The 14,087-nt window shown below is 44.4% G+C and overlaps 1 protein-coding gene across 2 annotated transcripts in view; it reads right to left on the reverse strand.

Moving 5' to 3' along the window:
- LOC131675037 (ras GTPase-activating protein 1) overlaps window positions 1-14,087 on the reverse strand; it is a 1,462,590-nt gene that overhangs the window by 547,258 nt on the left and 901,245 nt on the right. For both annotated transcript variants that reach the window (XM_058953862.1, XM_058953861.1), the window contains exon 10: window positions 1,425-1,473. In XM_058953862.1, coding sequence (XP_058809845.1) covers window positions 1,425-1,473 — 49 coding nt within the window. The remainder of the gene's footprint in view (window positions 1-1,424; window positions 1,474-14,087) is intronic.

Genomic DNA, 14,087 nt, shown 5'->3' on the forward strand with positions numbered 1-14,087 from the left:
TCCGGCACCCCGTTGTTTGAGCCAAAAGCCGGCAATATCAAACAACGCAACACAAGCCACCAAAACACGGCACAATCTTTAGCGCGCGGTCGTAATCACTACAGACTTTGACTCGTGCCAATCAAACAGAGTAAGGAGCAGTTGATACGTGAATAATGAAACCCCATTGGCAGGAGGTCAAGAAGTTCACGCCTTCGACCTTCGTGCGAGGAAAGGAAATTGAGATAAGAAAAAATTTTTTGCATCGGACTCAGCTGGCGCGGCGACGCGTTTCATTCTTTCTAGATCCGGCTCTTAAAAAAGGCAAGTCACTTATCGTTGAGCACGCGTGCGTTAATCATACTCTATTAAATTGTACTTCCGTCAACTATACCTTTGTAATATTTAGAGATACGATTCTTGTGCCGACTTATTTAATCCTTTCTTATTTTTAACTAACTCAGTTTGCGATTGAGATTTCAAACTTTTATAAATTCAATTTGTATCGTTAGTTTTAATTGCAAACTGACTTTCGTTCCGAGCGTTCCGGTTTATTTGTTATATTTAAGCTATTTTATTATGAGTTGAATAAATCCGGAGCTCTTATATCTAATTTTATAAAACTTCCACTTTCAGTCCTTCTCACCCTAACACTAACAATATTGTTTCAATATCATTGGAAATGCAGTTTCAAGTCATTATAAAAAAACATTTTTGTTCTCTCTGGTGAGTGATACTGAATTACACATGCCATTAAAGATCACTTTTATGAAGAATATATAAATAATCCTGTAACAGTATCTAATAATAGTAATATAAATATTTAAAAATCTTAAACTTTTGTTACGTATACATTCAGAATTTGGACAGGCAACTTTCATAAATTAATTTCTTTTATATTCAGGTTGGACAATCTCCAATACGTATCAGATTTTTTCAAATTTAAAAAGCCGTAGGAAAACACTGAATTTATAAAATCTATTCTATTTAATCATTCATACATAATTTTTATAGAATATTATAGATTTCCATTATTTATCTGATTATTATTCATATAGGATAAATTCAATAATTGATCAAAAATGGATACGAGCAAGCATCAATAATTACAAAGTATGTCAGGGTAGAAATTCCTTCAAAAAGGCGTATGATAGATTTCGTTATTCGGTCTCAATATTTAGTTTTATACTATATTAAAGGTTCTGCTAGATAGTTCATGATGCCTAGAATTCAAAATGACTGATATTTCATATAAACTGTTGATTATTGAAGCAAAGACTACAGATACCTAGCGTACATTTTTCGTATTCAAAATCAACATAATTTTAAAGTAGCAATAGCAATATTTATAATGGCCTTTTTTAAAGGTTAAATTTTCTCTATCAATTTTCATCACCTTAATGAAAACATTAGTTAATCCATAATAACTCACTAATACTACTTACTTCAGCTTGATTTAGTGATCGAAGAAGATCTGCCTCCTTATTTTCATGCCTGGAAATAAATACACAAAATAAATGAAACGTTAAAAAGAAAATATAAGGTATATTTCAAAACATAATTGAGAACATGATATCATGATAATATGGTAACATGATAACATGAAAATATGAAAACATGAAAACATTTATGTATTATGAATATGTATGTTTCAATTAAAATTGTGAAATAATTACAATCATAAATCATAATTCACATATATTATTGAATGTGCAATGGTGAAAAGTAGCTTTTAAAACGAAATAAAATGTAGCTCTTGTGAAGTTAATTTCACCTATTATTTATTATTTTGTTCGTACTCTCGTGATCTGTCGCGTTAATGAGTAAGAATTCGTTTTGACTTTGAAAATATTTATGAATATTGAATTTACAATAGAAATATAAATGAAATATCTATGATTATTTGAATTGGGCTTAAGGAAAGATAGACTTTACCTTTACTTTACCTACTTTATAGTATTTATACACAGATTTTCCCGCCTATTTTCGCAGGACAGCCCTCTTCGAGCTGTTTACGCAAGTGTGCAAAATTATTTTCTCTTTTTTACAATAGAATAGACAGCAGTAACGAAATTTTAAAGCATGTGAAATTTACAGAATTAGATATGGATTATTTAAATATAATTTACATTCATCGCAAAAAGTATAGTCAAAAGTTATTAAATAATAAAGTTAGTTAATATAATAATGCAATATTTACAATAAAATAATGATAAAATTATATATATATAACAATAGTTTATGGCGTGTATAATGCAACGGTAGTCGATTCAATTAATCGCACCGTTCGCGATTCTGAATTTCGCGCGTTAGTTCTAAGTATTGAGAGAGAGAGGGGGCGCGCGATCTTTCAAATTAGCAGTTACGTCTCAGCTGTTGTGACAAGTAGATATCGCCAAAGTTATTTGCACTGTTTTTTTTTCTCGCCGACTAATAATTACTGGTCCATAATAATTACGCGCGTGAGTGCAACAACGAGACCTACAGATTGCAGCGTTTTGGTAGCAGCAGATTTGCAGCTGATAGGTGGTACGAGGCAGCACAGCTGATAACCTAGGACCGGAGGCAGTTGATATTTTGCTGACATCAACAATTACGGCTGATCACCGTAATTGCACCGCAGGGTAGGTGCACCTCCCTTTATTATCGCGTGTCAAAATATATTTATTATTTTGCTCAGCCGCGTTAGCGTTGATAATTTTGTATTCGCGCCGAGCGTTAGATCGCTCCAATTTTCGTATCTTCTCTCTCTCTCTTTCTTTCTCACCGAAAGTTATTAAATTGTAAATCCTGTTCGCGTGCGTCAGTCTTTCGGCCCGAAAAAGACTGTAGAGATTTTTATTAATAAAATCTATAAAAATTATTCGCCGATTTCGTCATATGATTTCTCCTAATAGTTTAAACAATTGAAATAGGCTTAAGTTTTAATCCGATCATAGCTAGGGGATTAAGTGTATTAGGAGCAAAGTCGATTACACTTGAAACCCATCGTGTGTCACAAGGCACGTGACTTAAGGTGAGTTCAACTCTGCTTGATCGAAGACAACCAAGTTAAGTCAGCTGACGTTAAGGCATATACACGTACTAACATACGTGTTAACGGAGCGGCGGTTTGCTCTGCATCGTGGGAGTTTGCTCTTAAATAAATTTCTCATTTTGCAGGTTTATCCCCCTCGTTACATGGCGCCCAACTGGTATTAAGACCCGTGTCGTGCGAATAGGATTGTGCGTCGAAGGTAATCGACGCACGAGAGAGAGAGAGAGAGAGACGATTGCGCGAGCGCTTAGGGAGGTTTGAGCGGGTGGTAGAGCGAGATCGTGAGCGGTACGCCCTCTGCTGGGCAAAAAACGAAACCACTTCGAACCTTTAGCTAAAAATTGTTAAGAATATTGTAATAAGGGCCGAAAGCGATAATTATTGATAGGTCGAAGTGATTTCAGGTCGTACGAGATAATCAGGTGTTAACCCATTTCAGCCACAGTTTGGTGGATAAAGGGAGGTGGGTAGCACCTGATCGACGATAAAGGCAGAGAGCGCGACCCAAGCGTGCAGTTCAATTATTAGCCAGGCGGAGCAAGCAAACAGCAGGCTCCGACCTTAGGTAGGATATTTTTATAATATTTATAGAAAGTTTGCGGAACTGCACGCGCTCATAATCTCGCGGATTTGAGCCTTATAAAAGGAGGCAATAAGGGTAGTTACACTAAATAGTGTATACCCCGCTCATACCTTGGGTGATAGGAAGCGGTAGTGGTCGATTAGGCCGAAAATTTTAAACCTCAACCGCATCCTACACCCGTGCGGAGGCAAGATGGCTCTGTTGTCAGCTCAAATTGACAATTGGGCATTCGAGCTGACCTCCGCACAGCGCGAACGCTATTTAGCGGAATTAGAACTGCGCAAGGATGGAAGTGTCATCCAACAGGCGGCTAGGCTTGGGAGATGGTTGCTGGGTGAGTACACCGCCACAGATTTTCAAGAGACCACGCACAGCAAAGAGGTGGCGGGACGCAGGAGGCGATCCCGACAAGCGTGGCTCGACACAGTCTGTGACGAGTTGGAAAACTCCAACGCGGATGATAACAGCGACCATCCCCTCAGAATCATCAATAGGGAGGGAATATCATTGACTGATATGTCAAGAACATTCACCTGCCCGGATGAGGACTCTGAAGGTGAAGCCAGCCGCCATGAAAAGGATGAACTCGTCCAAAAGGCCCTCCACACGCAAGAACAGAAGGAGGGGGAAAGGAGGCGGAGCAATCCGGATCTCAGGTCGCAGGAAACCTGCACCCGGAAGGAGCCTCAGGAAGAATTGTCCTTGAGAGAAGCTTTCCGAGAAATAGAGTACCTGAAGGAAGGAGTCGACCGTAACCACAAACTGGTAGGTCGAATCCTGGAAACCCTACAGACTCTGCAGGGAATACAGGTGTGTGCGGAGCGCGAGGCGCAGGATATGCGTCTGCGAATACGAGAGCTGGAAGAGACAATGCATGATATGGCCAATGCAAGTCGTTCTTCTCTGCGCGACTCGGTTCAACCACGTTCCGCACGTAATGTGGACTTTCAGGACACATACACCTGTCACTACGACTCTGGGATCCCGGGAAGCACACCGGCTCCTCCAAGACCACAACCCAGAAGGAGGGAAGTCACCCCACCGGAAGTCCTCCAAAGAAGAGGACAGGAAGAGGATCCGGAAGATTATGGGAGATCCGAACCTGTTTGACAGAGGAGTCGAAGCGGATCAGCTGGCACCGGACATCAAATATCCTCAGGGCTCTCCACAACCCGAGATGTTGGGAAAATTGTCCGCGGATGGAAATTGAGGTTTGCGGGCAGTAGGGCACAGAGCGTAGATACGTTTCTGTCAAGGTTGGAAGATCTGCGCGTAGGTGCAGGGCTAACTGATGACGAAGTACTTTGTTCCGTATCAGAGATCCTCGAAGGTAACGCGAGGACCTGGTACGATAATAACAAGTACCAGTGGCTCAGTTATACAGAGTTCGTCGCGGACGCCCGGGACTGGTTCGGCACAAGTACGCAACAGCAACAAAGGCTATTGCAGGAAGCTCAGAACCGGTTCCAGGGCGAGGACGAACTAGTGCGAGACTACGTGTCCAACCTGGTGGCTCTTGTCAATAGACTAGAACCACCCATGCCCTTGGAGAGGTTATTAGACTTACTCCATGCAAACCTCCTTCCAAACATCCAAATTCAGCTGCGTCGGAGCGAGATGAAGTCGATACGCGAATTCAACAGGAGGGCGACCGAAGTACAGAACACCTTATCTTATGGTCGTCGTCCACGTGTATTCGCTGACCCCAATTCGACGATCTTCCCTCAGCACGCCTACCAGCCGAGCAAAAGAACGGCTGGTAGTAAATCCCAAACCGCTGCAATGGCCAGCGAAGGGAAAGAGCGTGCGAAGAAGGAGGGAGATCCGCAGCGCGGACAGGGAGTGGAGAACCCTGCCAGGAGGCCTACCGAACAAGCGTCGGTATCGGCTACGCAAGCTCCCACTTCTGATAAGAAGATGGAAGAACGTCTGGAGGGCATCGAGCGGATGTTACGCAAGCTGGCCACTGACAAGCAAGGCAGCCCTCCAGAACAGCGTAAGAGCCGATGGCGTGGGGGAAGGAAAAATTCCCCTTCTCCCAGATCTCCTGGCGAGCGGCGAGATGGGCAGAGGCGGAAGATCGACTTCACCAAGCCTCTCCAGTGTTCCGCTTGTGGCAAGCTGGGATTCAGTCGCAAGTTCTACCCAGATTGCAACAAGGGAAACGGCAAGGAGAGCGAAGAGAAGAGGTCATCTTCGCGCCTCCACTAGATTCGACCTCTCGCCGCGGGTCGCCGATGGGAAACAGCAAATTGTCGGCGACCCAGGGATCCAAACAGGTCCTGGAAGGGCATCAAGAGAGTCCAGGACCTAGCAGTACGTTAGAGCAGAAGGCGATCGAACCCGATGCCAGCCCTCGGCAGAATAGAGCAGTGGTCATTCTGGAAGGACCAGATGGCCATATACAGGTTATGGAGGAGGGGGAAGATTCCAGGGAAGGCCTCTCCACACAAAAAGCTCCTCTGCCGAAGAAATCCACGAGTAAAAGCAAGTCTATCGTCGTCGCAGCAGCGGAAGGGAAAAACACGACGAAGGGAGGCAAAGATGCAACTCGTGGATATGACCCAGAGGATGAGACCAGGTGGTGGTTGCGGGTAGACATAGGTGACTTTAAAATTAGAGCACTCTATGATACCGGCGCCTCATCCACGGTCATGGGTCAATTAGGGCTGAGATTAGCATCGGAGATGGGACTCGGGTTGAATGTGACCAGGGCGGGCGATGCAAGGCTTGCTGATGGACGCCCGTGCCCTATAATTGGTCACGTGATGTTCCCTTTTAAAGTAGGGGGAATCACGAAGGCAATCAGAGTCGCCATTACGCCGCTGCTCACAGATGACTGCTATGTAGGCGCGAACTTTATAAGAGAGTTCCGCGCAGTTTTGGATCCCGATGAGGATGAATTATGGCTTAAGGACGCCCAAGTGAAAGTACCAATGGAAGTGGCTGGAATTGATGGTACGGCATTTCTCGCACCGGTAAGACTATGGGAAACCACGGAGTCACAGCTTGAAGAAATTGAAGACCTCGTCGGAAGATTGATTCCTGACGGAGGTCAGACTTTAGGTTGTGCCGTGGGGGTTGAGCATGAAATAGATGTTGGAAATGCTCGACCCATCAAACAGAAGTACTACCCAGTCTCAGATAGAGTGCGAGAGGAAATGCACACGCTGGTCAAAGATATGCTGGAAAAAGATGTTATCGAACCAACGACCAGCGGATGGTCAAGTCCGATAGTAATGGTAAGGAAGGCTGATGGAAAATATAGGTTTTGCGTGAATTATCAAAAGGTAAATGCAATTACCAAACCTAATGCCTATCCTTTACCATATATGAACGACATCCTAAGACGGATAAGGGATGCAAAGTTCATATCTACTTTGGACTTGAGCAGTGCGTACCATCAAATTCCCTTAAAGGAAGAATCGCGTCCAATATCAGCGTTTACAGTTCCTGGATTAGGGCACTTTCAATTTAAGAGAATGCCCTTCGGACTGTCATACGCAGGAGCGACCTTCCAGAGGTTGATGGACAAGGTGATAGGCCCGGATATGGATCCATTCGCTTTTGCTTACCTTGACGACGTAATTGTGGTTTCGTCGTCCTTTGAGGAGCATAAGCGGCACCTAGAAATGGTATTTAAAAGAATTCTAGGTGCGGGCCTAACCATCAACAAAGCCAAAAGTCACTTCTGTAAGACGGAAGTCAGGTACTTGGGAGTTCTTGTGAACCAGGACGAAGTAAGACCAGATCCCGAGAAAATACGCCCGATATTAGAATATCCAACACCCCGGACTGTCAAACAGGTGAAGCGATTCATGGGAATGACCTCGTGGTATAGACGTTTTATACCCGACTTTGCCATGATCGCTGAACCTATAAACCGTCTGACAAAGAAGAATGTACGTTTCTCTTGGGAGGAGGAGCAAGAGCGAGCTTTCACGAGATTGCAGGAGGCGATGACTTCCGCTCCAATACTGCAATCACCCGATCCGAACGGTCAGTTTGTATTGCAAACTGATGCCAGTGATAGTGGGATCGGGGCGGTTCTCGCACAGGATGTCGATGGATTGGAGCGCGTAATAGAATACGCCAGCCGATCACTCAACAGTGCTGAGAGAAATTATACGGTCTCCGAGAAAGAGTGCTTGGCAGTAGTATGGGCCATTGGAAAGTTCCGGCCGTATATTGAAGGGCATCACTTCAGGGTCGTCACCGATCATAGTTGCCTGAAATGGCTCCACAATATGAGAAATCCCACTGGAAGATTAGCGCGATGGGCGCTAGCATTGCAAGGTAATGTCTTCGATATCGAATATCGAAAGGGGGATCTCAATGTGGTGCCAGACGCTTTATCTAGGGCCTATGAGGAGGAGGGGATTGAAGTGAGTGCTATAAATAATCGGCCGGAGACCACTGACGCCTGGTATTTGCAACAATACCAGGAAGTATGCCAGGATCCACACTCTTACCCCACTAGGAAGGTGGTGGGAGGGAGACTGTATCATTATCAGCCTGACGAGGATGGTGAAGGGTCCATCGACAACGATGAAGCGTGGAAGCTTGCGGTACCTAGGGAGAAAAGGTACCAGGTGCTCCAAGAAGTCCATGATGCTCCTACAGCAGGATATCAAGGACGAGAGCGTACGTTCTCCAGGGCTAGGCGTACTACTGGCCTAAAATGTATGATCAGGTCAGGGAGTACGTAAAGAGTTGCCCGGTATGTCAGCAGTGCAAGGTGGAACAAAGAGCACCTTGCGGGCTGATGGGTCGTAGACAAGTGTCACGACCCTGGCAGGTGGTGGCCGGTGATATCACTGGTTCATTTCCCAAAAGCTCTCGAGGTTTTGAGTATATCCTAGTCTTTGTAGACTTGTTTACTCGCTGGGTAGAGTGCATTGCAATACGCAAAACAAATGGGAAGACAATCGCAAGGGAATTACACGAGAGGATTGTCACTAGGTTTGGCGCGCCAGAAGTATTCTTATCGGATAATGGAACCGAGTTTAAGAATCAGGAGGTTGATTCATACCTCCAGATGAACGGCATCCAGCGCGCCTTAAATCCCGTGTATCATCCCCAAGCGAATCCCACAGAGCGAGTAAACAGGACACTCAAAACCATGATCACGTCTTATGTAAGCCGTGATCACAAGAGCTGGGATGAACACCTGTCAGAGTTCAACTTCGCGTTGAACTCGGCAACTCATAGCGCCACCGGATATAGTCCTGCGATGCTCATGTTTGGGCGTCAGCCGGTACCTCCTTTGACGTTCAAAAGAGCCCAAGATCAGCAAGCCCTTGAATGTTCGGAGGGTCAAGCTGTAGAAGATTGGGCCGAACATATGGGGAAGCTTCCTAATTTATGGGAGAGGGCTAACTCCAAGTCAAAGGAGGAAGCTGCGCGTCAGGCGGCTTATTATGACCGAAAGAGACGGCAACCCGAGTTTAAGGTCGGAAATTGGGTTTGGAAGAGGAACAGGATTCTATCTTCAGCTGCTCAAGGTATTTCAGCTAAATTAGCGCCGAAATATGCCGGTCCGTACGTGATTGAAGAGGTTTGTGGTTCCAACACGTACAGGCTAAGCAATCAGTTGGAGATCCTGTCTGAGCTCTTCCATGCCAAAGACCTTAAACCATATTACGGTCCGGGTGAGGATGAGGAAAGCGAGGAGGTCATCGAACCTCGCGAGCCGCCAGAAGAACTGCCGTCGGAGGATGCGAACGATTCCGCGAATGCGCGCGAAAATCCGGGAGGGGATTTATCAGATAGCGAGCGGGTCCAGTTAGCAGCCCCCACGGTCGTAGATAAAGTTCCCACCGAGACGTCGGAGTTACCGGTATCTGCCCCAACTAAGAGAGGTCGAGGTCGACCTCGAAAGGTTCCAGAGACGGTCACCGGTCCAGCGAGGGGCAACAACTCTCCCGTGAAGGTGAATAGAGGGAGAGGTAGGCCTCAAAGGACCGTGCCCGTCGTACAAAGGACGGTTGGGCCGATAAAACCGAGCGGTAACCGACGAGGGCCAGGACGTTCCCACAAAGAATCGCGAGGGAGCGTATAACTCGGTGGGATGCGGCTATTATTAGGATTGTTTCTTCGCGCAGGGAGATTCATCCGAAATTTGTTGTTTTTTGGATGTTTCAGATGGACCGGAGAATCGTCGTCGAAGAGGAGACCTTCGAGGTGGTCACGCAGATGCTGTTAGATCTGCAACTGGGCTTTGGTGCGACGCGGCTAATTGAAGATCTGCGGAGCTTCGCCAGGGTCCAGTTGGAAGGGACCACCCGAAGGGATCGGCGTAATGCCTCGGTGGCAGAGGTTCTCCGGGATTCGTCGTGGGTCGCCCCGAAGAAGGCTTCTCGGGACGCTTCGACACAGACCGAGGACCAGGACAGTGTCGAACGTCCCAAGTCTACAATGGACCAGGGGGTGCAGACCCTCAAGTCCGGCGTAACCCTTACGTCGGACAGTGCGAGCCAATGCCCAGGACCCAGGGAAACCTGTGGGGCCTCGCACTGGGTCTGCAATCATACCCGGATCCCTGAGCAGCCTACTCTCCTCCTCGACTTCAGACACGTGCGTCTGGAGATCAACGAGGTGGGGAGTGCCTGGCGGTTCGCTCAAGAACTCCAGTCTCAGGTGCAGGAGCACCTGAGACGCTTTTTGAGCCACCAGGGCGCAGAAGAGTTGCTCGGGGAGTGGGCAGGGATGGCTCAGCGTCAGAGGGCCTATGGAGAGGCCCTGCTGCGGGTGGATAACGGAGAAGAGTCCTCCGCAGCGCTCCCGGCGCCGGCTCAAGAGAAGAGAGCCACGGGAGCTACTGACGCTGGACCGACGCTCACGGTCCATGTGGACGGGCGCATGGCTCCTGATACCACCATCGTGGTTAGGTCGCAGGATGGACGTGCGACCGCCACGGTGGGAGGCGTAACCATCGTCGCCTCACAGGGAGTCAGTGCCCAGCAGTCCCCTCTGGCTGCTGAGCAGCCATCACGAGGACGGGAGGCTGCTCAATCTCGGTCGCAGCTAAGGGGCTGCTACATCTGTGGAGAGCCTGGGGTGACCAACTCCCAGCGGTGCCCGAAGAAGGCTACACACTGGCGCTACCCGAAACATCGCGCGCCAGGTGTAGCCAAACAATGATGTAGGCCCTGGAGGGCCAATAAATTAGCCGAAATAAAGAAGGGTGTGTTTATTTTGTTTCCTTTCCTTCTTTATTACTTTCAGGTTCCTGATGGCAGCGAATCGCGGGTATTCGTCCTGCCCGGGTAGTCAGGACTTGGAGGGGGCTGCAACGGTAGTCGATTCAATTAATCGCACCGTTCGCGATTCTGAATTTCGCGCGTTAGTTCTAAGTATTGAGAGAGAGAGGGGGCGCGCGATCTTTCAAATTAGCAGTTACGTCTCAGCTGTTGTGACAAGTAGATATCGCCAAAGTTATTTGCACTGTTTTTTTTTCTCGCCGACTAATAATTACTGGTCCATAATAATTACGCGCGTGAGTGCAACAACGAGACCTACAGATTGCAGCGTTTTGGTAGCAGCAGATTTGCAGCTGATAGGTGGTACGAGGCAGCACAGCTGATAACCTAGGACCGGAGGCAGTTGATATTTTGCTGACATCAACAATTACGGCTGATCACCGTAATTGCACCGCAGGGTAGGTGCACCTCCCTTTATTATCGCGTGTCAAAATATATTTATTATTTTGCTCAGCCGCGTTAGCGTTGATAATTTTGTATTCGCGCCGAGCGTTAGATCGCTCCAATTTTCGTATCTTCTCTCTCTCTCTTTCTTTCTCACCGAAAGTTATTAAATTGTAAATCCTGTTCGCGTGCGTCAGTCTTTCGGCCCGAAAAAGACTGTAGAGATTTTTATTAATAAAATCTATAAAAATTATTCGCCGATTTCGTCATATGATTTCTCCTAATAGTTTAAACAATTGAAATAGGCTTAAGTTTTAATCCGATCATAGCTAGGGGATTAAGTGTATTAGGAGCAAAGTCGATTACACTTGAAACTCATCGTGTGTCACAAGGCACGTGACTTAAGGTGAGTTCAACTCTGCTTGATCGAAGACAACCAAGTTAAGTCAGCTGACGTTAAGGCGAATACACGTACTAACATACGTGTTAACGGAGCGGCGGTTTGCTCTGCATCGTGGGAGTTTGCTCTTAAATAAATTTCTCATTTTGCAGGTTTATCCCCCCCGTTACAATAAGTAATTCCAAAAAAAACTACTTAAATTAGTTAATAACATTTCAAATATAATCAATTTTCGTATTTTTGCAAAATCTTATAATACAAATATTAAATCAATTAATTAAAATTAATAAGTTATAAAGATGTCGTTATTATGTACAAAATTAACACTTTCGATTTATATGCAATTATTTATTTAAATAAATTATTAATTGTTTATTTATTGATAACAGTACTAACTAAGCTGTTATCAATAAAACGAATTCTTACTCATGTTTCTCAGATAGACATCTTCAATTCAGAGTATTCGTTTTATTATAATAATTAACATTTGCTACATAATAAACAAATTAAATTTTCACATTAAAATGTAATATGATTTAGTAGTCAAAAGTAATTAAAAATATAATAATCTTAATTTATGCCCCAAAATCTGTATAAAAAATACTCTGAAGTTACATTAAAGTTACTTTCAATTAACGCGTTTTAATTGAACAACAAAAACTATTATATCTATATCTATAAGTAGAGTGACGTTACGCTCTTTATATGGTCAAGAAATTTGACTCTAGTACTAATAAGAGGTCTGTTCAAAAAGTATCGCGAATTTTTAATTTCCGCGGGTTACGTAAATTTGATTAATATTTTTATAGCGTTATGTTGGTACTCGTGTCCCTTACTTATGCTGGCAAAGTCGGCCATTTTCAACGTTTAGTTATTTTTTGACAGCTGTTTTGCTTGGATGTGTTTTGGCTCATCTTCGATTTTTACCTATTCTAAAAAATGGACCAAAGAATCTGTATCAAATTTTGTGTGAAAAATAAAATAAAGTGTGCGGACGCATTTCGAATGTTGACTGTGGCGTATGGTGAAGCTATCTTGGACCAGAACAACGTTTATCGGTGGTATAAAATATTCTCAGAAGGCCGAAAAGATGTGAACGACGAATCACGTGCCGGACGCCCAAGCACGTCAATAACAGACGAAAACATTGATAAAGTGAAGAAAATAGTATTGGCCAAACGTCGAATTACCGATACAGAAGTTTCTGAGGATCTAAACATATTGTTTGGCTCATGCCATTCGATTTTAACCAATGATTTGGGCATAAGTTGGGTCGCCGCGAAATTACTGCCAAAACTGCTAAAATTCAACCAAAAACAGCATCGCGTTAACATTACTCTGGAGATATTAGACTCGGTCTATGACGCCTCAAATGTGCTCCAGAGGATAATAACAGGTGATGAATCAAGGGTTTATGGTTATAATGTGGAAACCAAAGCTCAATCATCCCAATGGAAGCTGCCGAATGAGCCAAGACCGAAAAAAGCGCGCCAAGTTCGGTCGAACGTGAAGGTTTTAATCACAGTTTTCTTTGATTACAGGGGCGTGGTGTATTATGAGTTCTTGCCACAGGATAGTACAGTCAATAAGAAATATTATCTGCAAGTTATGCGCAATTTGCGTGAAGCGTTCCGCCAGAAATGTCCGGTTTAGTGGAAGAACAAAAACTGACTTTTGCACCGTGATAACGCCTCTGCTCACACATCGTTGTTTGTGCGCGAATGTTTGGTCAAAAATAACACAGTAATGGTGCCCGAGTCATCGTATTTCCTAGACCTGACCCCCTGTGACTTTTTCCTGTTCCTAAAACTGAAGAGGCCTATGAAAGGACGGCGCTACGCCACGATGAGGAGATAAAGATGGCATCGAAGGAGCAGCTGAACAAGATCACAAAAAATCTTTTTTTTAAGTGCTCGAGGATCGGAAAAAACGTTGGCATAAATGCATTATATCCGAGAGGGATTACTTTGAAGGAGATAAAATATATATTCATGAATAAATAAATAATTTTTGAAAACATACAAAATTCGCGATTCTTTTTAACAGATCTCGTACAATCATATATTATATGAGGCACCGTTTAATATACTAATTGATGTAAGTAGATTCACGAGTTTAGCGGGTTGCAGTAATCCAGTGAAAATAAGAGAAATGCTCATAGATAGGACCGTTACACCCTCTGCATGTGAAATGTAACTTCAAATTGAAACTTTCCAAAAAATTAATGAATTTTATTTATTTAATATGTTTTTCAAATATTTACTTTTTAATTTGCACGTAATGTATTAACATAAATCTCCTCGAATTAGAAACAATATACGATGGGACGATCCATGTCAACCGGATCACTGCTGTGTCCAAAATTTGATGTGACCAAAAAAATCGTGCAACGACTCATTTTAAAGCTTAGGATATCTACTTTCTGATGCTGTGTGCGCCTTT

The sequence above is a fragment of the Phymastichus coffea genome, unplaced genomic scaffold, assembly GCF_024137745.1.
Source record: "Phymastichus coffea isolate CEN01 unplaced genomic scaffold, Cenicafe_Pcof_1.1 PCOF00015, whole genome shotgun sequence".
Lineage (NCBI taxonomy): Eukaryota > Metazoa > Arthropoda > Insecta > Hymenoptera > Eulophidae > Phymastichus > Phymastichus coffea.